General features: G+C 39.5%; 2 protein-coding genes across 2 annotated transcripts in view; one reads left to right on the top strand and one right to left on the bottom strand.

The window, feature by feature from the left end:
* The window catches only part of NT5DC2 (5'-nucleotidase domain containing 2), a 28,302-nt gene extending 20,784 nt beyond the window's left edge, over positions 1-7,518 (top strand). The window contains exons 11-14 of the mRNA XM_081948847.1: positions 1,347-1,433; positions 3,578-3,718; positions 3,955-4,019; positions 4,679-7,518. Coding sequence (XP_081804973.1) covers positions 1,347-1,433; positions 3,578-3,718; positions 3,955-4,019; positions 4,679-4,940 — 555 coding nt within the window. The 3' untranslated portion in view covers positions 4,941-7,518. The remainder of the gene's footprint in view (positions 1-1,346; positions 1,434-3,577; positions 3,719-3,954; positions 4,020-4,678) is intronic.
* A 352-nt stretch (positions 7,519-7,870) lies between these two features.
* STAB1 (stabilin 1) overlaps positions 7,871-26,947 on the bottom strand; it is a 122,749-nt gene continuing 103,672 nt past the window's right edge. Inside the window, exons 58-69 of the mRNA XM_081948824.1 lie at positions 24,240-24,347; positions 22,353-22,546; positions 20,997-21,141; positions 19,477-19,610; positions 14,945-15,110; positions 14,715-14,821; positions 13,223-13,342; positions 11,508-11,654; positions 11,229-11,339; positions 10,186-10,332; positions 8,873-8,980; positions 7,871-8,393 (exon numbers count right to left, since the gene is read on the bottom strand). Of these exons, the coding sequence (XP_081804950.1) occupies positions 8,340-8,393; positions 8,873-8,980; positions 10,186-10,332; positions 11,229-11,339; positions 11,508-11,654; positions 13,223-13,342; positions 14,715-14,821; positions 14,945-15,110; positions 19,477-19,610; positions 20,997-21,141; positions 22,353-22,546; positions 24,240-24,347 (1,541 nt within the window). The 3' untranslated portion in view covers positions 7,871-8,339. The remainder of the gene's footprint in view (positions 8,394-8,872; positions 8,981-10,185; positions 10,333-11,228; positions 11,340-11,507; positions 11,655-13,222; positions 13,343-14,714; positions 14,822-14,944; positions 15,111-19,476; positions 19,611-20,996; positions 21,142-22,352; positions 22,547-24,239; positions 24,348-26,947) is intronic.

Raw genomic sequence — 26,947 nt, 5'->3', positions numbered from 1 at the left:
GCTTTCATTCAGCGAGCAAGAGTCACTCACATTCATAGAGACATGCTCAGAATTTCCCATCAACAGGATTTCCATTTTAGACATCTCTTTGACTTTTGTAGAGAGTCATCAACCCTGAAGTCAGGTTTGCACAGCATAGGTTTCAGAGAGGTTTAATTAACAAAGGTTGCCTTCTTTGCCTTCTGTTAGTGGAATCTCATTGAATCAGAAGCCTTCTTTCCATGGGAATCTCATATGGGATCCAGGCCAATGACTGCGACATTATTCAGATATATAATAAAAGCAAAATATGAAGAAATGACGTATTTGCAGCCTGGGAATGAGGCTGGGAAATTAGAAACTACTTTACGGATTCATACCATATGTGATCTTACACATGAGCAGATGATTTTCAGTTTGGAAATTATTTTGGCCCGTATCTTTATTTTTGTTCCTGTGTAAGAGACTGTAATGTGGAAGTCAACAAATTAGCATTTTCAGATCACTGAGACCATGGGTAATTGATAGTTACGTCCAGTTAACATTTCCACTGAAATTGGCATAATGGTCCTTTGTTTTGTATCAAGCACAAAAATGTCTTTCGATTAGAGAGTTAAACAGAGACAGAGAGCTTCAAGCATGATCATGATTGTTTCATACTTACGTTGAATGTGTTATGTCAATAATAATAAAAGAGAAAACTTGACTTGGTTTCCCATTTTTAATACCTAGTAGAGGGAGACTATATTGTTCACAGAAAGGTTGACCTATGAAATAACGAGTCAGCAGCAATCCTTACCAAAACAAAGGTATATCTTGCTTTGAAAACCCTTGCTGTGAGGCATGAAATATTACAATAGGACCTAGATTCGGTATATCAAGTTTAAAATAATATTTCAGCACAAATTTGGTAGGTAACAAACTATCCCAGTTTTTCAGTTTATTTACTGAAGCAGGGGCTTAATTTACAACATTATTGTGTGTGGGGGGGATTTAAAGTCTTCCCATTACAGCTGCAATAAATTGTTTTAGACATCTAGTAGTGTGTGTTTTTCTGATTGTGTAAGAAAAAAATACAGTAATCATTTATTCAAATGATGGGATTATAAACTTGGTTTTAAGGAATTCCCATTTTCTCTAATTTGATTCAAGTTCCCGTGAGAACTCCTTAAGCCTCTATCTCTAGCCATTTTTAAATAAGCAGCTCATGATGAAGAAATATTTTTCCTTTGCTCTGTAGAAAAATCAAAGTGCTAAGAGATGTATTTTCTTGACCTTTTCAAGCCGAGCATGAAATGTTTTCCTTTGCTGTAAAGGAACTGGATATTCGGTTTATTCTCACTTTCTTGCTTTTTTCTACATTTCAGGGCAATCTGTTTGATTTTCTGCGGCTAACAGGCTGGCGTGGGTCCAAGGTCCTTTATTTTGGTGACCATTTGTACAGTGACCTTGCAGTAAGTTCTGCAAAACCTTTTTTTTTTTGTATCAGCCGACGTCAGTGTCACTTATGTTCTGTGTCTGCTACAGAGACAGAAAGGGTTTGTTTTGTGCTGATTATTGGATTAATCAGTGTTGTTTATCAAGATATAGAACGGAAAATATCCAGAACTTAGAGCTTGTTCATTTTGCAGTATTCATAACCCGTTAAATTATATTACACAGTTCCTTTTTAACCAAGTTTAAAAAAGCAAAATAGAGTTTAAAAGTTTTATTTCTCTGGGTTGTATTCTTTTGAATACTTTTCCATCCTAAGCACATATGTACAGTAACATATTTTTTAAAAAGAATAATTCCTTAACCTGTTTGTAACAATTTTCTTATTTTAAAATCAAAATTGTGTGATCTGTCTCTCTCTCTCCTTCTCTCTCTGTCTCTCTGTCTCTCTCTCTCTCTATTGCTATCTATCTTTCTATTTCTCTATCTATTTCTATCTATCTATCTCTTTATCTATCTCTCTGTATCTATCTATCTCTCTGTATCTCTGTATCTCTCTATCTATATCTATCTATCTATCTATCTATCTATCTATCTATCTATCTATCTATCTATCTATCTATCATCTATCTAGCTAGCTAGCTAGCTAGCTATCTATCATTTAATTGGGACAAACATTTCTGTCCCAATTAATCCTCCACCAGGATTCATCCTCATATGTAAATGGAATGTTGATTTATAGAAATTTCAGCACACAATGTAGAAATGAAATATTTTGTTGTGATGTCCAACTCTCATCTCTTATGATGTAGCAATGCTACATCATTCTTTATTGTCATATTTAGTTTGGAGAGGTAGGGTGGGGACATGAAAATGAGGGATGCTACAGCTAAAAAAGAAAAATGGAAGAAGCCATGTGCACCAGCAGTTCACCATAAATTTTGAAAGTAAAGATTCACAGTTTTGAAGACACGGTATCTTTTCAAACTGAGGGGAGGGTGGATCAGTGCTTCAGGGATCATTTGCTATGTGACGCCCGTAGCTGGGCTTGTTCAATTAGAAATAAGTTCCACTGGATTCAGTGAGTCTTGATCTTTTGTGAGCTTGCACATCGCTGAACCGTACGGATCATACACATAGATCTGAAGGGCTCCAGCCTTTGCGTGACACTTCAGGTTGCTGTGTTTGTGTCATGTGGGTGGCTTCCATAGCTATCTTCACACCCTTATTGGGACTTATGCCACTATTATGAAATCTCTTCAGAGTACTGCTTTATTTAATTTTTATTCAATGATAACATTGGCTTCTTTGTTCGATATCTGATGTCATAATTTTAGACATGTATTGTGTTTTATGAAAACCACTTTGATATTTCATTTGGATATTTTTGCTAATCACACAACAAAGAAAACAGGCCTTGGGATGTCAACCACTTGAAATATTGGTCTGGACGAGATCTGTTTAAGTGCAGGCAACTTTTCTGTAAATGTGTGCCTTTATTGTGCCTGGTTAATTAATTTTCTTTTGATGCTGTTTTAGAAACAGTACAGCAACATCAGGCAATTTTACAGAACAGTCTGTTAATACTATTAAGCTAAAACCACCCTTTAGCCATATTTTTTTTTACTGTGAAGCACTCAAAATCTTAAAGGAGTTCTCAAGGAATAATGGTTTTTAAACATTCTGCATTATTAGGGGTTTTTCTCTTTATAAAAATGTAAAAATGAAAAAGGAGGAGGCAACTCGTTTTGCAATTCTTGAACAGATTGCTTTAGGGTTGTTGTTTTTTTTTAGAATTGGGGCCAATGCATTCCTATCCTGGAGGGTCATGCCAGGTTCAAAGTCCAAAATTGCCATATGATTATCATACTTAACAAGGCTAGTAACTTAGGCAAAACCCATAGGTTTATGTATAGATTTATAAATAGGTATCTTTCTGATTGCATTGAACAAGAAATAAATGCCTCAAATAAGCAGACAGGGCTATTTTTGTAAACTGGATGAAAAATGTGTCTCCCCCCCTCCTCCCTTTATGATCTTGATGTGCCTCATTATGCAAAAGGAAGCTATATAAGTGAGCTACTGAAGGCTTTTTCTATAAGGCTGACTCACAGGATCTTAAGTCAGTAAGTCACTCCACTGTCTTTCTCGTCTTCTGTTTAAGGACCTCATGCTACGTCACGGTTGGAGGACAGGTGCCATAGTTCCAGAATTGGAAACAGAAATACGAATCATCAATACAGAACAATATATGCACTCTTTGACCTGGCAGCAAGCTCTTACAGGACTTCTGGAGAGAATGCAGGTAAAAATAGACTGAGCTAGAATAAGTAGTGAATGGCAATCACTGCATAGTTGTCATTTCCTTCAACTAGATTAAGCACAGTTCTTAGATAGGCTTTCTTGATTGTGTTGTATTCCGAAATGTTTTCTGCAAATATTGGAATAAGTGAGGATTGTTTTTTTTTTTGAAACCTCATCTTTAGAAACAGCATTGTTCAGTCATTGGTCTTTTGCTTTAATTTTCTTCTTTTATTTTAGATGTATCAAGATGCAGAATCAAAGCAAGTGCTTTTAGAGTGGATGAAAGAGCGACAGGAGATTAGGTGAGCTATCTTGATTATGAGATGTTCTTTTATTTGTGAAATGTTCTAGGAATGGTTTAAAATATATGCTTTACAAATTGCAAGCCTAATGTTCTGTTTTAAGTAACATAGTGTTACAACTTTTTAATTGGTGCCCTGTAAAATATTTTTATATTGTAAAACATTTTATGTTCTGGAAAGATAAAGAATTTGCAGGTTTGGAACTTCTGGATTTCTCATTTTTGGCTTTCATAAAGATTTGTTTTTTTATTTATTTGATTTTACTTTCCCTCATGGCTGACTTTTGTTTGTTTGCTTTTTCCGGAATCATATTTTCTCTTAAAATTTTGAATTTCTTTATGCTTCACTTTTTAAAAGCTCACCATATCTCCTGATTTTGTCCTATATTTTTTTGTTTCTTGCGCTCTAAAGAAGAAACAAACCATTTTCTAAGATAGTGAGAAAGAGAAAAAATGGACAATTGGGATGGAACTAGCAGATTGTCCAACCAAAACTAGAGACCAACATTTATGGTACACATTCTTTCTCTTCTGGAGGTAGCAGGATAAGGTGGCTCATTGTGGAATGCTTCTGTAATATCAGTACATTTTCTATATTCTTTTCTATTCCTCTCCAAGGTTCTCTATCTAATTCTATTATACCCACTTCTTTCCTTTCAGGTCACTTGCAAAGAACCTGTTTAACCCCCAGTTCGGTAGCATTTTTCGAACCTTCCACAACCCAACCTACTTTTCTCGAAGACTGATTCGTTTTTCTGATATTTACATGGCATCCATTAGTTGCCTACTGAACTATGATGTAAATTTTACATTTTATCCTCGCCGAACACCTCTGCAGCATGAAGCTCCTCTTTGGATGGATCAGCTCTGCACAGGTTGCATGAAGACTCCATTCTTAGAAGAAATGGTGCACATTCGATAAAAGGGATTATGACATGAATAGTAGAATCTTAGCTTCCTTTCAGGGGACTGCTGCTACTTTTTGATCACTGTTGTACTTCTATTCTGAGCACTTCCTAATAGAAAGGTACCTGAGATAAATGAATAGAAAGGTAGCACAAATTTTACATCTGAAATCCTGGTGGTAAAATATATTAACCACGCTTGATTATTTTCTAAGAATAAGTTTTAAATTTGGCATCTGTAATTTAGTCACAGCTGTCTTTGTGTGCTCAGAAGGGTTAGATATGTTGGTCAGGTTGTAGTGATTCTGGCTATAGAGATTATAAATCCATTTCTTCTTTAGAACAACATATTCAAAATTTAACCTCTACACGAATCCTTGCTATATCACATATACAATATATGAAATAATAGAAATTTAAACAGTTCCTATTCAGTTCGCCAATCAGTTCACATTCAGTTACAAATTTGAAGATACTAACTTATGTATTTCTAAAGAATTGAGCATAGTACAGGTCTGTATAAACCAGATATGCCATTAGACCACAATCATTCATTCATTTGTGAAGTGACCTCACTCAGATTCACTATTTGATAACATCAGTTAATGTGATATTAAATATGTAATGGCTCATTTACACTTTCAAGCCATCACCTGATGCTGAGTTTATCAGACGATGTATATTTATACATTAAAACACCCCTATTTAACATACAAAAAAGCAGGTTTTCGTAACAGTAGGTGAATGCATTATTTTTAGTTGAATAACCTATTTCATAAAATTCTAATTTACTTACTGAATCTATAAGAATTTTTAGACATCTAAGCATAAATCGATGTGTAGATTAACCTGTCCTCTAAATATTGTATGTATGACTAGGATAATAAAAGATTAAAATAGTGATTGCTAGAGCCATTACCCAACTATAATGGAAAGGATTTTTCCTCTGTTCTATCACTAACAGCCCAGATATCAGCAAGAGCTAAAACAATCATCAGAAAACAAGTCAGAAGTTTATGTAGTATAAAAATAGTGGTCTCTTAGGAATGATGAATCATCAAAACCAAATTGTTTTGTGTTTCAGAATTTGTGTGGGCTTACCATGATCTTTTAAACTTAATTCGGAGATGCTCTTTTTTTAAGTTGCAGAAGGCTTATATCTTAGATTAGATGTAAATGTTGCGGGACTCTATTTGTTCTGCATTTGATCATGTATTGCCAGTCAGGGCCATCGCTGTATCAGAGTCAGATATAAGAGATACATACGGGAATGAAATGTCCTTGAATTGGAAGCTCTTATTTAAGGCTGGATTTAGGAAACTGTTTATATTTAGGTCAAACTTATGTGTTGGGTTTTACCTGTTAGGTTTTGTAATGCTGCTATAATTCAAGTTATAACTATAAATGAAATAATGATTGACTGAGGCTACTTAGATTGTTAGAACTATTCAGATTCTTACTAGAGATGGTTTTCAAGGCATTGGTTTTCAAGGAACAGAAGAACGCTTGAATATTCCAACAAGATACTGAACCAAAGAAATCTTTGAGTAGTTACTATGTTTGTAGTTTGTGATTTCATGTTAGGGTCACATTGGGTGGTCTTCTGGATGCTAGATGCAAAATGATTACAAATTGGAAATTGGATGTTGTATACTGTACTCCACAGAATTTTTAAAAAAGTTTTTCAAAAAGTGCCTACTTTTCAAACTTTTGAAGCTTTATCATATGTTACCTCCTACCCAATTTTTTAAAAAACCACTCTGATGATTAAGATTGTAGCACCTTAGAGCATATGGATCATGTTAAGACTGATAGATTGCTAAGAATGCTGTTGGCTATTTGATATTTCTTTTCTATCTACTCCTCAAACCCACTTGAAGGCTTGGGGAAAATGAACACCCTATCCAAGTTAGGACTTCTGCACTTTGTACTGCCACTTCAGGAGAAAGACTCACTGTGCACATAAGCTAACTTGCCATAGTTATGTATGGAAAATAGGAATGTATATGATGATTTTCTATAATTGTATCTGTTCTATAGAAAATTGTTATATTAGGAAAGATCATGGATGTTGCCATCATTAGGGTTGCATTTCTGGAACTTTTCTCTGGAGATACCTGTTCCTTCCTTCTCTCTCTGAAACAGTGTCTTAGCTTTGCCAATCCATAGGAAATGTTTCATTGATGAACTACTTTTACATTTTTTTGCCTCTAAAAGGACACTGAGAGCAAAAGGTAGAAGTTGCATCATGAAAGAGGCATCAGGGTAGATGAAAGTAGGGATACCATGGTGCAGTATTGTAGCTTGAGCTAGGCATTTCTCTGAAAAATAGCTGCCATTTTTAAATACCGCTGAGGCCTAATCGGTTTATCTTCTAAATATGAAATCATTAAAATACCAATGAACTTCCTAAACTCTGTTTGGTAAAGACAGTGTCTGTTACTTTTCAAGGTAGGCTGATCAGCAAAAGCTAGATAGTTTAGAAATAGGCAGTTAAAAACATGGAAAATAATTTGATGTTTTTAAAAAATTGGGTACAATGGTTAATTCTGATTTCTGTGTCTGTCCACAAAATAAAATATTGTGTTTATCTTTTCCAGAATTGTGCGTGTAAGGATAATTTCCCATACTTGATCTACCTGGAATGTTCAAATGCATGATATTGGAATGACAATATTTGTCGTTGCAAGGCTGAGATATCAATGTGCTTGGTTACTAGGCATAACACCATTTATTTTTTACAAAAATAATACATTGTTTCATTGTGGAATAGTCTTACAATTAATATATTTCAGTTTCTTCATGGGAAGAGAGAAAGAAACAATACTAATTATAAGGCAAAAAGAGATAATTGGCATCTTTACTGGTAGCATGTTGATGTAGTCATGCTTACCTAGTAATAAAAAAATGTTAATAATTGCTTTACAGTGCATTAACATTCAGAATGCTTACAAATATGTGATGTCTACAGTTTACGGGTAAGCTCAGTAGTGCAGTTTCAAAGTAAATTTATCCATTCATTAAATCTGAACTGAAATTTCATTGGCCCATTCAGGGTTCTCACAGTATCCATTTGCCAGACACATTCATAAGTCATTCCTAAGTAGATGATTGAAGCTTCATGGACAGGATCCAAAGGATTCTGTGCATGCTACATATATCTTCAAGTTCTTTCCATTCATATTATAGTTACACTCAGAACTTATTACTGTAGGTCTCTAAAAAGAGGGAATGCAAATGAGGGAATGAATTCTAAACCAAAAAATTGGAAATCATTTATGGGATTGTAAATGCCGATAGCTCTTTCGATCATAATTCCTTCCCATAAACTTTAAAAGGAATAGAATTGAGGTATGTGAAATGTTTCTTCAAAATTTCTGGAATGTTTGTATCCTGGTTTGTATTGCAGCATATTATTATTGTCCAAGAATGTCTTCAGTATCAACAAAATCTTCTTTGTGGAGAGACTCCTGAAACAAAGATACAAAAACGGTCAGTTAATCTGTAACATGGAGATAGGTGGCATATAAATTTAATAAATCATCTAAGTTCATATTGGTATTCAGGCAGCTAAAACCAATAACAGAATATGACCAGTTCCTCCAGTTACCAGTATATTGGATTCCATAGGTGCATTCAAAAGATAACACATTTTATATGTTCTGGTTACAGTCAGAGGAACTAAAGTGGAATGGCATGTTCAAATACATTTTTCCCCATCTGCAGCAAGATTCCATCTAAAATAGGTGACTCCCACTCAGTATGCTCAAGGTAAAGCCCGTGGATTCGGCTGCACAAAGGAATCATTCAAAAGCAGTCATTTTCTGCACAGAGTGTGCCATGTATGGGAACAAGTTGGCTATCCCTAGCTTTGGTTGCAATGTAGATAACAATTGCATTATGGGTTGGTATCTGAAAATAGTCAGCATTAATGTTTCAGTTGTCTTACCTCAAATGGCTCATAGATCGAGCTATCTGCTCCATAAATAGGATTTGGAATGGATACTAAGTGTGGGCTCCTTCCCTGCCAGGAAGGTTCATCATCATCCAGCTCAGCCTATAAGTAAACAGATTAAGTATGACTTTGTTCTTAAAACTATACAGTAATAAGGAATCGGCATATTTTAGCAAAACTGAATAAAGAGCTGAGACGAAGTGGTTTAGCCAAGGAAGTTGAAAGCTAATTTGAGACGTTGTGTATGTATGTATGTATGTATGTATCAGTGGTGGAATTCAAAAATTTTTACTACTAGTTCTGTGCACGTGGCTTTGTGGGTGTGGCATGGCTTGGTGGGCATGGCAGGGGAAGGATACTGTAAAATCTCCATTCCCTCCCCACTGCAGGGGGAAGTTGCTGCAAAATCCCCATTTCCTCCCGATCAGCTGGGACTCGGAAGGCAGAGAATAGATGGGGGCGGGGCCAGCCAGAGGTGGTATTTACCAGTTCTCCAAACTACTCAAAATTTCCACTACCAATTCTCCAGAATTGGTCAGAACTTGCTGAATACCACCTCTGGTATGTATGTATTAATTAAACATAATTTATATAGGTTCCCAACTCACTCAGTGATTTCAGGCAACTTACAACTTTATTATCTTTAGCTGGAAAACTCCAATTCAAAAAAAATGATTGCTACATTACTAAATAAAATATCCTGCAAGTCAGGTTTGTCTCCTAGGGATGGCATGGACACAAAAATATAATTTCCTTGGCAACAATTTGGAGGCGGTTTGTTCTTGCTTTCCTGTTTCTCAACATTCCTGACCAGCTTACGTTTGGTGACCCCCATCCTAGTTCTAACTAGGTTTGACCTTGGTTAGCTTTCTGAGAATAGCTCTATTAAGATTATTTATACTGTGTGTGTGTGTGTGTGTGTGTGTGTGTGTGTGCATCATATAACTTTGATATATATCAAAGTTAACATTCAAACTGATCAGAATCAGTAATGTTCAGTAAAGAAACTGTGGCTATGGAATCTCTGTCTCTCTCAATATACTAATACTCTTTCATTTTTGCTAATGTTGGGAAGGGCTTACAGATGTTATAGCCCAACAGAACTGGCAGACATGGCTGGAGAAAGCTGTTATAACAATAAAAATTAAATTGTGACATTTGATTTGGATGAGGTTCTACAACCACTAATGAAATTACAAAAAAATTTTTTTACAGAATTCTTTCTACCCAAGTTCTGTTGAAAGAATACAAAATTATTTTTACTTTTTTTTTGGTTACGAGCAAAGCTGAGGCATGGATTTACCTACCCTAAAATAGCGAAAGTGGATCAGTTGGTTTCTCCTTTTGAGGCAGAAATAGGTTAATCCAGCAATAGTTGTACAGAGCAGAATTACAGCAAAAACAGTGCTTATGCCAATTGTCATTGCAGCAGATGGTTTTACAGTATTCGAAACCTGTAAAAAGCAATGTTATTTTCAAGTCATATCTTAATGATAACTTAGTACTGTTTCATGGCATTTTTGGACCCCCAAATTAAATTCCAGTGTGGTTCAGAATAGCAAAACATCTGCAAGGAACAATGATATTAAAAAGAGGACTCTGCTGAATTTTTTAAAATGTAAATATGTTTTTCAAACATCCTTAATATTATAGCTAAGGTTTTTTTTTAAAAAAAAAGACAAAGCAAAATAAAAGCTGGGCTTCTTGTGATATTTGTGTACTTTGCACTTTGGTTTTATGTACAACTGTACTTAAAAAGATACACATAAAGTAGTCTGACTTCACTTTTTATTGTTTTGTTTACTCTGCTAATGTTTTGCATTGGCTAGAGTGAAAAAGCGAAGTGAAAGATTCATCTGCAGTTCGTCTCTTTGGGCATCAGAAATATGGTTAGAGAAATGGTTAAATAGCATGATATTACCAATTCTTGTGAAGTTTCCCAAGACTACATGGGAGTTTGACGAAAAATGGGATGACAATGCTCAAGTCTTGTGAGAGCTACCATTTTAAAATAGTTTTGATTGTTCTAATGGTTAAGGCAGGAGGTTGTGAGTTCAAGTCTTGATTGTGAGTTAGCCATGAAAGCCAGCTGGGTGACTTTGGGCCGGCCACTCTGTCTCAGCCCAAACCCACTTCACAGGGTTGTTATTGTGGGGAAAATAGGAGAAGGAAAATGTGTTGGATATGTTCACTGCTTTGGGTTGTTTGTAAGAAAATAAATAAATAAAGGTGGGATATAAATAAATAGGTACACTTGTAGAATGCTATTTTAGATCTTAATTCATAAAACAGGGAAGGGAGGAATGCAAAACATTTTCTTGTTTCTCGAGAAAAGAAACTGGTAACTAACCTGGTTATACTGCAGAGGTACCTTCAAAGGACTCTGAATAGCATGAATAATCCCATTGGAGGCCACAATATCCCATTCAACAATCACTGTATCGTTAATCAGTTCAGAAACCTGGTGCAATAAAAGTGAACCAAAGATTTTTTAGTTTATCATTCACTGCAAATGAGCTGTAATTTAAAAAGTTCAAAGCTTAAATCCACCAAAGTTTCAACATTGTCCAGAAAGATCAGGCAGAGAGGTTCATGGCTAAGTGGCTGTGTAAAGAGAATTGATACTTACAATGAGAAAAGTATGGCTCAATGATTCTGCAATGGAAAGATTGTATCCTGCTTGGGAAGGTATTATTGTACCAGCTGTGAGATTGAAGCTTGAGAGGATAACGTCACGCAGTGATGCATGAAGTTTTACATCCTTCAGTGATAAAGACTAGAAAAACAAACAAAAGATACAGCTCAAACAAAACTTATTTTACCGATGAAAAGAAGGCCAATTGCATAGATATGCAATATTGTATTGCACTATATTATTTGTATGGCACCTACTTTAATGTAACTTTTTCAGAAGTCAACTGGACTTCCCTGTTTTTGAATGGCTGTAGCATTTATTCAGTCCTCTATACCTTAACAGTGGTTCCGTCGTACTGTATGTGCCTTTAGCCTGCACACACTGATGTCAAAGGGGCAAAATCAAGGGCTGGGCCCTGTAGTTACAGTGGATCCATTCATTGCATTGATTATAATAAAGAGGTACCCTGCTTAAGCAGAAGACCCTATACCATTTCCGACAGATGGCTATCCAGTCTCTTCTTGAAAGCTTCCAGTGATGAAGCACCCACAACTTTTGAAGGTCAGCATTGGTTGCTGACATATGATTGTAAACTTGTAGGCCCAACAAAAATGAAAGGACCATAAGAAGGACCTAATAAAGTTACCCACAAACTTATAGGGAAAAATGGCAACTTCCACTGTACAACATACAGTAAAAACATACATCAATTTTTCAAAGTAAAGAGAGAAAGTGAGAGCAAATGTTTCATTGGTAGTTAAAACAGAAGACTGCTCTAATTTTGCTTTGTTTTCGAGGCTGAGCATATTACTTTTTATCCAAGTAAAGCCCACGAAGTAGCATAAGTGTATATCTACACCAGGGCTCTCCAAACTTGGCAACTTTAAGCCTGCCGGGCTTCAACTCCCAGAATTCCCCAGCCAGCAAAGCTGCCCTGTTTCCAGTCCTTCTAATGCAGGATGTCCTTGCACTGGCATATTATGTGAATTTCTCTCCTTTTTCTCATTGGGAGTCAATTTTAGTAATCAGAAAATGTAAGCAAAACCTTTAAGACCCTCTTCCTGCCTTTTTGTTGATTACTAAAGGTTGTTTCATTTAAGGCAGACAATTCAGAAGATCATCTGGAGTTCTATTAGGATTATTTTTGATAATATTACGCAGTGTTCTTTGCTGGTGAAGCCATTATTCACATTTAAACAATACAAGTATGAGTGCTGAATGATTATCTAATCTCACTGCTTTTACTGAAACATGAATTACAATTGCATTGAAAGTTCACATTGGGATAGTTTAACCTACTATGAATAACCCTACTATAGTTTAGCTGCCCTTGCCCTCCCAAAGTACCAAAGCACTTAAAAATTTGGAGACAATTATAAGAATTCTTCCAGTTGCTATCCTATCATAAAGCTAAAATACCAGGATTTCATAAGGAAATGGAATATATATTTATTCATTAACTTCTTCTGCAGTTGCTTTAAAAGAATCTGAATTTCCTGCTATGCTACAACTAATAGCTTTACTAGAAAATAAGGCCCGATCAAAGGCAGATAGGTTACCTGCATGTAACTCATATAGGATGTACATCAAAAATATTAACTTGACTCAATTTATTTTTGAGTGTTTTTGTTGTTGTCTTTAAGATGGCACAAAATTATTCCCCCTTCCAACTAAGACCACACCACCACTGTCCATTTTGTGATCCTTACTGTATTATCGCCAAAGCCAGAGTTCAAGGGTACAAAAAGTGTTTTATAAGCGATGTCCTCAGAGAGGAAATTTAAAAAATCTACTCCTTCCTGAGTGGTATTAGCAAAATCCAGAATTATCTGAAAAAGAGGAAGGAAAACATGATTAACCAGGAGTATTACTATGTTCAACTCAAATATATCAAAGGGACCATTTCCAAGCAGCACCTAAAGCAGGGGTGTCCAAACTTGGGAACTTTAAGACTTGTGGACTTCAACTCCCAGAATTCCCCAGCCGGCTGGCTGGGGAATTCTGGGAGTGGAAGTCCACAAGTCTTAAAGTTCCCAAGTTTGGACACCCCTGACCTAAAGGAAATAGCAAATTTGAATTTCCCTCCCCTCCTAAACATTTGCAAAACAATATCCTGTCCCTGGGTAAAAGTAGGTGAATAAGAGCAATTTGGCAGATCAAAATTTAATTTAAATCTCCCACTTGCTTTTCAATGTAGCTTAACTTTTCCCTTTAAAGAAATAAAAGACAGGTGACGGATCCTTTAAGGAATAGTTGAATATAGTTTCATTAATTCTGGTATTTGATCTGAATAATGAGACACTATTATGGAGCATTCAGAAAGTTGCATACATTAGTTTTATTAAAAACAAGTTATGTTTATCCCACCCTTAAGAAAACACCATACATTTCAAACTTTCTCTGCAAAAAAATGCAGGAGTGATATAGATCAGTCTAAGGCAAGCTGGAGGAAGTAGCAATAGCAATAGCACTTAGTATTATATACCTCTTTACAGTGCCTTACAGTCCTCTCTAAGTAGTTTACAAAGTCAGCATATTGCCCCAGGCAATTTGGGTTCTCATTTAACCGACCTCAAAAGGATGGAAGGCTGAATCAACTTTGAGCTTGGTGAGAATCGAACTGCCAAACTGCTGGCAGCCAGCAGTCAGCAGAAGTAGCCTGCAATACTGCATTCTAACCACTGCGCCAGGCCAGCAGCAAAGAAACACAGCACATTTAATGTATATTTTAAAATTAATGTTAACGTATGCAGTTGACGTATATTTTAAAATCAATATGTAGCACGAACATGTAAGTCTAGAAATAACATATTGAATGTTGTAAGAAGAACCAAAAGCCTAACCCAGATTCAGTCTGTGAAGACTACAGTACTTTTTGAATTCAAATTCAAAAAGATTTGAAAAGCAGTCAACGTTGAGCGAACATTAACTTACACATTGGTAATTTTTGATATGAATAAATATTTTTTCTCCAAAGTTTCCAAACTTTTTACCCTAAATTCAGAGCACTTACCGGTATTTGTCATAACAGTGTGTGACATATAGAAGTATCTGAAGCAGGTTTGAAGGAAGGAATAATTATCACTAGTGATTTTTTTTAAAGATACCATCATCTTCATAATTACTGCTTGTGTTTCTTGGTCATTCACAAATATATCCATAGCAACAAGACTACAGGATGAAGATACTACTAAAACTTACTGAATAGAAGACTGAAAAGTTTGCCTGTTGAGCCAGCACATCCAAAAGGCTGCCTGTGCAGGAATAGCCATCTCCAATGTACCCATCCCTACAATTACATTGTACATCTGAAAAAGAAACAACATTTGGTGGTATTTGCAATGGAGACAAAGTTTAAGATTTTGTAAGAGTTCTTATGCAGGGGAAAGGCATAAATGAGGTGACACTTATGACCTGATATATTTTCTCACCTTGAATTTGATAGCAGTAGGCATCCCACTTTTCACTGATGTTGTTTCGATAGCCATAGTTTACAATGCCCACATGATGAATACCACAGTTCTGACTTGGGTATACTGTTGGGTAACCGGCTGTACGGTTAAAAAGCCAACCTACTATACAGAGGTGGAACCCCATCTAGAAAAGCAGAAAGACAGGCTTTTCAAAACATTTGAAAACATTTGAAACATGTTTGAGCCATGGTGATTAGAATGCAGTACTGCAGGCTATATCTGCTGACTACCGGCTGTCTGCAATTTGGCAGATCAAATCTCACCAAGCTCAAGGTTGACTCAGCCTTCCATCCTTCCGAGTGGGTAAAATGAGGACCCACCCAAATTGTTGGGGGCAATAGGCTGACTCTGTAAACCCCTTAGAGAGAGCTGTAACTTTAACTTTTAACTTTATTTAAATTTATAAACCGCTCCCTCTCCCCGAAGGGACTCAGGGCGGTGTACAGTCATAATAAAAACATGATATAAATACATATAAATATAAATATAAATATAAATAGAGGAGGCGACATACAAACTGTACAATAATAATTAAAATTAAAAAACAACATTAAAATCTACCCCTAAAAACTACCCCAGAATTAAAAATAACTCCCAGGAGGATAAGGATGGGACTATAAATGGGCTAGGCCAGCTAATTGGAACAGGTGGGTCTTGAGTTTCTTACGGAAGAAGCGGAGGTCAGTAGTGGTTCCGATATCGGGGGGGAGGTCATTCCAGAGGGTTGGGCCCATCACAGAGAAGGCCCTACTCCTGGGCGTTGCCCGTTGGCATTGCTTGGTGGACGGCACCCGGAGGAGTCCCTCCCTGTGAGAGTGAATTGGTCGCAGGGATGTATGGAGTAGGATGCGATCCCGCAGGTAACTAGGTCCTGTGCCATGGAGCGCTTTAAAGATGGTAATCAGCACCTTGAAACGAACCCGAAAAACCACAGGTAGCCAGTGCAGCTCACGCAGGAGAGGTGTTATGTGGGAGTATCTAGTACTCCCCATGATAGCCCGCGCGGCCGCATTCTGGACCAGCTGCAGTCTTCGGGTGCATCTCAAGGGGAGCCCCATGTAGAGGGCGTTGCAGTAGTCCAGACGGGATGTCACCAGCGCATGAGTGACTGTGCGAAGGGCGTCCCGGTCCAATAGGGGGCACAATTGGCGCACCAGGCGGACCTGGTGGAACGCCCCCCTTGTCACGGCTGCCACATGGTCATCCATTGACAGCCGGGCATCTAGGAGGACGCCCAAATTGCGCGCCCGCTCCACGGGGGCCAGTTGCTCGCCCCCAATGGCCAGCGATGGTGTCCACTGGTTGAACCGGGGGGCCGGTAGCCACAGCCACTCCGTCTTGGAGGGGTTGAGCCTGAGTCTTTTGTCCCCCATCCAGACCCAAATGGCTTCCAAGCACCGGGACATCATTTCGACGGCCTCGTTGGGGTGGTTTGGGGTGGAGATGTACAGCTGCGTATCATCAGCGTACAGATGGTATCCGACCCCAAAACCACGGATGATCTCCCCCAGTGGCTTCATATATGTGTTGAACAGGAGGGGCGAGAGGACCGACCCTTGCGGCACCCCACAAGTGAGCGGCCTCAGGGTCGACCTCTGCTCCCCTGCCAACACGCATTGCGTCCGGTCGGAGAGGTAGGAACAGAACCACCGCAATACGGTGCCCCCTACTCCCACCCCTTCCAGCCGGCGCAATAGGATACCATGGTCGATGGTATCAAAAGCCGCTGATAGATCTAATAGGACCAGGGTAGAGGAACAACCCCTATCTCTGGCCCTCCAGAGATCATCCACCAACGCGAACAAGGCCGTTTCCGTGCTGTGACCGGGTCGGAAACTGGACTGGCGCGGGTCTAGATAATTGATTTCCTCCAGGTAACGTGGGAACTGTTGTGCCACCACACTCTCTACAACCTTCGCTAAAAAGGGAAGGTTGGAGACGGGACGATAATTAGCTAGCTCCGCCGGGTCCAGAGAAGGCTTCTTGAGTAAGGGCCTCACCACCGCCTCTTTCAAGGCGGCCGGTAAGGACCCCTCACCCAATGAAGCGTTCATTAGACCCAGGAGCCAGTCTCGTGTGACCTCCCAGGATGCCAGTACAAGCCAGGAGGGACACGGGTCCAATAAACATGTAGTGGCTCGCAGTCGTCCACGCACTCTGTCCAAATCCTCGGGGGCAACAGAGTCAAACTCCTCCCAGAGTGGTCCCTCAAGACTCGCTTCCGACGTCCCTCCCGGTCCACTGAAGGGGGCCCATTCACTCCGGATCTGAGCGATTTTGTCCTGCAGATATTCCCCAAACTCCTCTGCTCTACCCTGCAAGGGGGCTTCCCGCGGTCTCTGTAATAGGAGGGAGCGGGTCACCCGAAACAGGGCGGCAGGGCGGTTGTCTGCGGACGCAATAAGAGCGGCACAATGTCGACGTTTGGCCGCTCTTAATGCCACAAGGTAGGTCCGTAAATAGGCTCTTACCTGTGTTCGGTCAGATTCGGATCGTGAGGACCTCCACCTGCTCTCTAGGCATCTCTTGTGGCGTTTCATCACCCTTAGCTCCTCGGTAAACCAAGGGGCCAGGGTGGTTCGTTGCCGCAGGAGATGCCGCAAAGGCGCAACCCAGTCCAAGGCCCCGGCAGCCGCACTATTCCATGCGGTCACCAGGTCCTCCATCCGGGAGCGGGTCAGGGCTACAGGAAGTGGCCCAAGGTCCATCTGGAACCTATCCGGTTCCATCAGGCGCCTGGGGCGGAACCATCTGGGACAATCTGGTTCCGCCTCCCCGCAGTGGGGGGTAGCGCCAGGGAAGTCGAGCCGGAGAGATGAGTGATCAGACCATGACAGGGGTGTAATAACCAAGTCCCCTATTCCCAGATCACTCGTCCACTGTCCAGAGACAAAAACAAGGTCCAGCGTGCGGCCTCCCTCGTGTGTGGGGCCCTGAATTAGTTGGGTCAGGTCCATGGCTGTCATGGAAGCCATGAACTCCCGAGCCACCTCGGATGCTTCACCCATCGACGGCAGGTTGAAATCCCCCATAACCAGAAGTTTGGGGGTCTCAACCGCCGTCTCTGCGATCAGCTCGAGGAGCTCGGGCAGGGCCGCTGATGCATAGCAAGGAGCCAAGTATACAATCAGCAAGCCCAACTGCCTCCCTGGGCCCCATTTCACACCAAGAGACTCACACCCGGATATCTGTGGCACAGTGAACTCCCTCGGTTCCAGACTCTCCCATGTAATCACCGCCATCTCACCACCCTTACCCAGGGCCCGTGGCTGATGAAATGTGCGGTAGCCCGGTGGGCACATTTCCACGAGGGGTAAACCACCCTCGTGGCCCAACCAGGTCTCCGTTATCCCTGCAAGGTCCAGCTCCCCCTCCGAGATCAGATCATTAATGAGGGGGGCCTTATTAACAACGGACCTTGCATTGCATAACATCAGCCTCAGGCCCTGGCTCTGTAGGTCCTGGCCACCTAGAATTGGTGCAAGTGACCGGGCGTGTCCAACAGCCATGGTCTCCCAACCGACTACAAGATTTTCTTCTATCCTTGCACCTACCCTTCCCCACGACCGTTGGAATAGGACAACCCTCTACTGGAATATCATTCTCCCTCCCCTCCCCTCCCCCACTCCGTTCACTCCCCTCCTGACCACACCTGTTCACCTGGCACTAATCCCCCTCCTGGCCTGATTAACCCTCTGCCCCACCCTGGAGCCCCCTAAAACAGATAAAAACATCTTGTTAAAAAACCCCTGAGTCTCCGCTTCCTCCATCTTTTACAGTGCTGTAAAAGCACTGTGAAGCGGTATATAAATCTAAGTGCTATTACTATTGCTATTGCTAACTGCTATATTGCTATTTCAATACTCCGATATATTTCAACGAATATTTCTGACTATTCATACCTTGACAAGATTGTCTTGTACAATAATAAGATTAAACCTTGTACAATAATAGCCTTAAGCTTTCTTAATGGGCTATCTAGCTTGAAAGAGGCGGCTTTCATTTCATTTCATTTTCTCTGCATGTCATTTTTCTAGTGCCCACGTGCCAAATGCAGCTGCCAGCATCTCATGGTACGAAAACAAATACAGTCACATTGAGTCATTCACTTTTTTGTTTAAAGAAAGAATTGGATGGCATCTCTTGAAGGGTTACTTTTTGAATTTGTTTGAATTTGTTATTTCAATGTGAAGTAGATGAAAAAGTGAGGATTCAATGGGATCCAATGCAGAGGTGGGTTGCTCCCAGTTCGGCCCGGATCAGGCGAACCTGTAGCAATGGTGGTGGGAGGCTTTGCCCACTCACCTGGACATTTCCGCGTGAACCAGGAGTAAAAAAAATGGAATCCCACCACTGATCCAATAGGAGTTTTAAAGCTTCTTCAGACAAAGGAGACAAAGTTCAACCAGGAAAGCACATCTTGGGTGACTCTTAGCACAGACCAAAACCTGAGACACTAATGAATTGATATCACTGTGTTGCCTTGTTACCTGCTGAGCAGCAGACAGCTGCTGAAGAGTGGCCAAGGTAGCTCCCTCCACTGCACACGAGGCTTCAGCATCTTCATAGGTAAACCTGTACTTTCCTATAGGAGATTGCAGGTGGAACACACCAACTGTTTTGTCTGGAGAACAATCACAGAATATTATGTCTACTAAGCTTTGTTGAGATGCGGGTCAGATTTGGAAAAAGACACTTTGAAATGTTAGAAGAGATGTTCGGTATTTTTATTCTAAATGCCTGGATTTTAATGGATATCTAAACAAAGTATAAGCAAGGATTATGGCAGAAATAGGAGTGATGTTAGAAAAGAAAGTTAATTAAATGCATGTTCAAAGAAACAAGGATAGTTCAAGACTAAACCCAAGGCTATTGGATAAAATTTCATCCAAAGTATAAGAAAAATCACATTGGATCAGACATTGGTCTCCCTAATCCATATGGGCATGGCAGCATTCCATCCATTCCTTTTCCTCCAAAGAAAGGAGAGGTAAGCCACAAGGAGTGATGATGATGATGATGATGATGATGATGATGATGATGATGATAATAATAATAATAATAATAATAATAATAATAATAATAATAATAATAATAATAATAATAATTTAGTAAGTTTAAATAATAGTACATTTAAATAAATAATAGTAAATTTAAATAATAAATTTACCTGACTTGAACATTCTGACTCTACAAAAAACCACCCTACTTGGGACAGTTTATATCCTCCGACGTTACCTTAACAGTTCCTAGGTCCTTGGTTAGGACTCGAGCTGTTAGGCTACCAACCAGCCCCAAAGGCTGTGAATCTCACCAAAGATTAACCACATAATAATAATAATAATAATAATAATAATAATAATAATAATAATAATAATAATAATAATAATAATAATAATACCAACCAGCCCCAAAGGCTGTGAATCTCACCAAAGATAACATAATAATAATAGTAATAATAGTAATAATAGTAATAATAGTAATAATAGTAATAATAGTAATAATAGTAATAATAGTAATAATAGTAATAATAGTAATAATAGTAATAATAGTAATAATAGTAATAATAGTAATAATAGTAATAATAGTAATAATTCTAAATTTACCTGACTTGAACATTCTGACGACAAAAAACCACCCTACTTGGAACAACTTATATCCTCCGACGTTATCTTAACAGTTCCTAGGTCCTTGGTTAGGACTCGAGCTGTTAGGCTACCCACCGCCCCAAAGGCTGTGAATCTCACCAAAGATTAACCACATAATAATAATAATAATAAAGTGGGGAGGAATTGAGAAGCAAATTAATAAATTTAGATTATTCTAAAGTAAGAGACAAAAAACATCAAATTTGGATTTGACCAATTATGTGCTTTTACAGATCACAAAGGGCAGTTTGAACTATGCCAGTGTAAGTGAGAACCCCCCTCCCCTCCAAGTAATATAGTAGATAGTAGAAAGAATGACAAAATCATCCAAGGGACCACAGAATAGGAAAAAAAAAATCTACCCTCGAAATGCAGGTCAGTACAAATAGCCTCCACGTGGCATTGCCCATTCTCTTCCAAGCAACGGTCTGTGGGGGGAATAACTTCCTCAAAGCACTGCATTCCGTTTCCAATGTAACCTGCCTTGCATTCGCACCTCCGGGTATTCTGCAAGGCAAGGAAGCCAGATGTTAATGCACTGTTAACAGCCAGAGAAGACAATCAAACCAGAGGTAGATAGCAAAGAGCATGGAATACAAAAAGAACGCAGCAGCAAGCCAATTGAAACAGTAAAAATCAGTTAAGTCTCCTTTCCACAGTTAATAAAGGGTTTACTTCCTAGATTGTAGCATTATTTTTTTGCTGAACTTCCAACATAAGGAAAAATATTGCTATGTAGCTAGGGATCTGGGCTTTGAGGTTTCTGTGCGTTTGCACTCCCTAAAATGGTGCTTCCTTGAGCCCTGGTGGCACATTGGTTAGAATGCAATATTGTAGGCAAATTCTGCCCACACCCTGGAGTTTGATCCTGATGGGACTTGAGGTTGACTCAGCTTTCCATCCTTCCGAGATCAGTAAAATGAGAATCCAGATTATTGGGGGGGGGGGGGGGCATATGCTGACTTTGTAAACTATCCAGAGTGTGCTGTGAAACACTATAGGGTGCTATATAAGTCTAAGTGCTATTGCTATTACTATACCTTGGGGTGCAGTTTTGGTAGCACAGTGGTTAGAATGCAGTACTGTACACTTAACTCACTGCTCACTCCAGGAGTTTGATTCTCAACAGGCTCAAGGTTGACTCGGCCTTCCATCCTTCCGAAGTCAGTAAAATGAGGACTCAGATTATGAAGGGCAATATGCTGATTCTGTAAACCACTTAGAGAGGGCTGTAAAAGCACTATGAAGCTGTGTATAATTCTAAGTGCTATTGCTATTTTTCCCCCTCAAAAGTAAGGTCTATTTGTTTATCTGAAAGTTACTTTTGCTTTTCAAAAATGGACTGCCAACTAGTTAAATACAGTAGTTTCCATTTCTCTTGAGAGTGAAATTTTACAGTAAGAAGTAAAGAAACCTCCTATGTGACAGGAATGTATGGAGCTACTTTACGTTACACTAACAATAGTGTTCAATATCTGGAGTGAATATTTAGGTACTTGGAAAAGAGAAGGAAATCCATATTTCATTGTGTACCATTATCCTTCTTTTCCTGCCAATTGGGAGAAATCTCTCCAAAAGGAAATCACCACACAGACATTTTCTATGAGACTGTAAAGACGTCCCAAATGTCTACAAGCGATTTCTCAAAAACCTTGATGATCTCATTTCAGAAAGACTGTTAGAAATATGAAGCATGCAAAGATGTGTCCGTTACTTACTGGGCCTGTGCTAATGCAAATTGCATGCTCACTGCACTGTCCATTCCTCCCATCTGCACATCTGTCAATAGGATTGCAGATATAGCCATCACCCTGGTAGTCCGTTAAGCAGGTGCAGGAGACATCCGTTCCATTCTGTGTGCACTCAGCATGGTTGCTGCAGCCACCGTTGTTGTTTCCACACTGGTCAATCACTACATCAGAAAGTGCCATTCAGTAACGCATAACCTGTGACCCTGCCTATTTCTTATGGAGTAAAGCCAGGCTGAGCAGATTTCCGCAATTCCGTTCTATAATTGTTCTAAAATCCCAGGTTTTGGTACTGCTTGGGTTGACTTCCAGTCAAATTTGGAACTTTAGAATAAAGCTTATACAGGCAATCAAAATAGGATTTTTTAAAATAAAAAACCCAACCTTTAAAATGTTCTAGGTTCTGGTACCCCCTAACCCTGACCCTAACCCAGTTCCTCAATCATTTAAATGTTATATTGCTTTATATTTTTACTTATAACTCATGCCTCGGTGGTGCAGTGGTTAGGATGCAGTAGTGCAGGCTACTTCTGCTGCTTGCCTGCTGACTGCAATTTGGGAGATCAAATCTCACCAGGCTCATCAGCCTTCCAGCCTTCCAAGATTGGTAAAATGAGGACCCAGATTGTTAGGGGCAAAAAGGTGACTCAGTAAACTGCTTAGAGAGGGCTGTAAAGCATTGTGAGGAGATATATAAGTCCAAGTGCTATTGCTATTTTTAGCAAGTTTTTAATGCAAAGAAAGCAAATGAGCAGCAGAGTTGGAATAAATTCAAAAATATATCTCACCAACAAGGAGGGATGCAAGCATTCTAATGCTATTCTTGTGAATCTATTGCTATAATAGGTACTTTTCTGCATACCAGAAGGTATTTGGGAGATGAAACAACCTTAAAATACTTCTGAAACTATTTAAGTTGTACAGTAAAATAAGTTACTTATTTTGACATTCTTCTTTATCTCCAACAGTAACATTTTTGAAGTGTAAGCCGCCCAGATTCATTGACTGAGATGGGCAGCTATAGAAATTGAATAAATGAATGAATAAAATGAACAAGAAGCAGGATTTTGTACATAAAAATAGTCACCGCTACAACCCCACACAAGTTTTTATTTTCAGAAAAATAATGCTGATCGAGAAATGGAAAATTCTGATCAATGTCCAATTCAATTTTTAAAAGGGAGAAGAAAAAAGAATTGGGAAATTCAGGGAAGATGATATCTTCTGGAATCATTCCAGAAAGTTTTTCTACAGTGGTTTGGTGTTTATAAATCTGGAGTCATGATTCTTCTCTATTTTGGAATTATCAATTAATACTTTACATTGTAAACTGACTTTCTCAGAGGAAGATTTTCTAAGATTCTAATCATTCTAAAGCAGGGGTGTCAAATTCGATTTCATTGAGGGCCACATCAGGATTGTGTCTGACTTTGGGGGGGCAGTGTGGACGTGATCAGCTCGACCAGCTCCTTTGCTGTTTCCAGGGCGATCCCGTAGGCAAGATCTAAGGTCCAGCCCACAGGCCTTGAGTTTGACATCCCTGCTCTAAAGAGATGATAATGATGAAGACAATGACAATTCTTAGTATTGAAAGTGCATACAGGCATTGGAAGGGACAGTATGAAAGATAAGATTCTGGTTGTAATAATATGCCTTGCAACATCTTGCATGACGCCACATACATGAAAAACTCAAGGGCTTGTGTGAAATGAAAGCAATTAAAGCAATGCAACAGAAAAGCATCCAATGTTATTATGAAGGATATAGTATTATATCCTGAAATTATACTAACATTTTCACAATAGATGAAGCACAGCTTGCAAATGTTTAGCTTTACCTTTGCAATTGCAACCATACCTGTGCATCTCTTTCCATCTCCCTCGTAATAGAGGTTACATTCACAGATATTATTAGCTCGGCAGGCAGCATTTGGATGGCAGGCTGGGGAGCACTGAGGCACTGCAACTAAATATGTATGTAAACAAAACAAACCAATCAATACATTCGCTTCAGAATTAGGCACATAGCTTGATTAACGTTATTCATTAATGCATCTACTAATTCTGCTAATGTCAACCTTGAAACTGACCTGTCCGAAGCCATCTTGAAACTTCTGTGTTGCCACGTTGGAGCGAAAGATAGGGAAGGGGGATTAGAGATAGCTGAGGTGTTGTAGTCAAAATAAAAATGCTTTCCTCTGGGAACCAAGGATGTTCTTACACTTGGCTGGAAGAAGGTGGAGTGATGTCACCAGACCTTCAGATGATGCCTTGATTGGGCCATGTGACTGATTGTTTGGGTTGAGGGGGGGGGGAACTTTTACTCTTAATTAGGTGAAAACCAAGGAGCCTCCCAGATATGTTCCAATTTGATATTTCCAATAAAGCTACTCTTTGAGGAATCTACCTTGGAGTTCTTGCTTGCAATGGACCTATTACTTGGAACCCTAACAGCTAGATTTTATAATGGAAAGTCCTCATTGAAGAAAAATCTTTTACACACTTTGAAAAAGGGAGTCTTGCTGCCCTACACATTTTCTGGCAAGAAAAATTCAGTTATGAATGAATATACATTAAAATGCCTTCAATGAAACAGTTGAGCAGCATTCACCCAATTAACCTTATTCACCAAATCAGCTCTTGCGCTTTTCACTGCTGTTTCATTGATGAAACCAATACTAATCGGTTCAGGAATCCACCCCTGGTTCTGACCTAGGCTTCCTGAGACAGTAAAAAGCACACACTTCATCCCAAAAACCCTCTTTTTTATTTAAACAGCTGTGAATTATGTTCATTCACAAATAGTTTGTAAAGAATCTGACAGAGGTCTGCCAAAATCTTTGCAATAAGGCTGATAAGCACCCACCTTTATCTCCTTTGAAACGTTGCCAAAGACTTAATTGGTAATTAGCTTTGCAAGGCCACACGGAGCCTAAAGTCAAAACAGAGCTAAAGACTTTAAACCGACCAGAACGAACAAAGTTGCTTTCTGCAAAGGCTCATGCACCACCTTTCCTCCTCCTTTATGTCTTATGAGAGGGACAATCAGCTCCAAGCCTTGCTCCCAAGTTGCCCCTCTTGTCTTAATGTTCTTGCCTTCTGGCAGCTCTTCGCATGCGCACACTGGGAACAGGCTACCCCTATTCCTCTGCCTGACAGATGTCTGATTCTGGAGGCTCCGGAGGCAGCACATAACTCCCAGATGGCCCTGACCCCCTCTCTACCTCCGACGCAGAGCCCTCATCTGAGCCTTCCTCAGACTCCAGGACTAGCCCATGTTCCTCTCCAACCTCCTCACTGTCCAACTCTGCTGCCAGCTCCACAGGCCTCTGGTGGACCACAACAATCATTAAATGATTACTTAAAGTTACAAGAGTGCTGAATGAAGGGGATTTACAACAGGTCTTTGTAGCTGTGGCTGCTGCAGCAGCCCTGCAATCACATAGTTGCAATTCATGTGCTCATCAACTGGCTCACAGCTATGACTTCACAGTGTCCTGTGGTCACACATTCTCCATTTGCAACCTCTGCTGCTGGCTTCTGGCAAACCAAGTCATCGAGGAAGCCAGCAGGTGGGGACAAAGATCAATCTTGTGACTGTGGGATACAGTAACCTTGTGGGATTTGCCTAACAATGGCCACTGGGACTGCTACAGCTACTGCCATAAGTGATATTGTGCCTGATAATTGCATTACTTAGTGATGGAGTTGATATGCCAATTACCATAGTTAAGTGAGGACTATCTGTATGAGAGAGAGAGAGAGAGAGAGAGAGAGAGGGAGGGAGGGAGGGAGGGAGGGAGGGAGGGAGGGAGGGAGGGAAGAGGAAGAGGAAGATTCAGGAAGTTTATATCTTTGGGATCAAAGTAATGAGGAGCACAAAAGATATTTTAACATGCATTCTGCCCAGTCTTGTTCATTGCCATCCATGCCATCCCTGCAAAGTCTGGCTGAACTGCTATCAAAGTCAACTGCAAATAGAAGTTTATAAAATAGGTGAGCCTCAGTCTGGTGCCAATACCTTAAGAAAGCTGGTAGCAAGTAATCTCTGTGTTTGGGATTGTGGTGATGGGAATCATCATTGCTATTTTTATTATTTAAAAGAATCAAGTACAGTGGTGGCCAAGGGCTGTTGGGACACAAAGAAAAAAAACTCATGCAACGACAGAAATGGGCAAGACTCATGTATTTTTTTTTCCTTTGCTGGGATATTTCTTTGCTCTTTAAAACTCTGTTAAGCTAATTTTACAGTGAATGGCTTTTTGCCTCGGACAAGATGGAAAAGGTTACTTAGGGACATTTTCATCAGTGCTGCCAAATTTCATGATGTTTATGGCTTATCACTCAGGTCTCACATTCCTTTGTAAGTATTTGCTAATCTGACTTTGTTGATTGTTTAAACCTTTTTGATCATTTAAAAAAAAAGCCGTGTTACCAATGTTGGGGAACCAAGGTCATTTTCTTTGCTTAACTTTAGAGTAAAACTAGATGAGAATTTAAACAGGATAAAAGTTCCTGAATTGAGTTCTGAGTCAACGGGATTAAGGGAAAGAACAGGGTTCTTTC

Source organism: Natrix helvetica (assembly GCF_964273705.1).
Source record: "Natrix helvetica genome assembly, chromosome: 1".
NCBI classification, from domain to species: Eukaryota; Metazoa; Chordata; class Lepidosauria; order Squamata; family Natricidae; genus Natrix; species Natrix helvetica.
The sequence above is the reverse complement of the archived record's forward strand: the minus strand, read 5'-3'. Positions and strand labels throughout refer to the sequence as shown.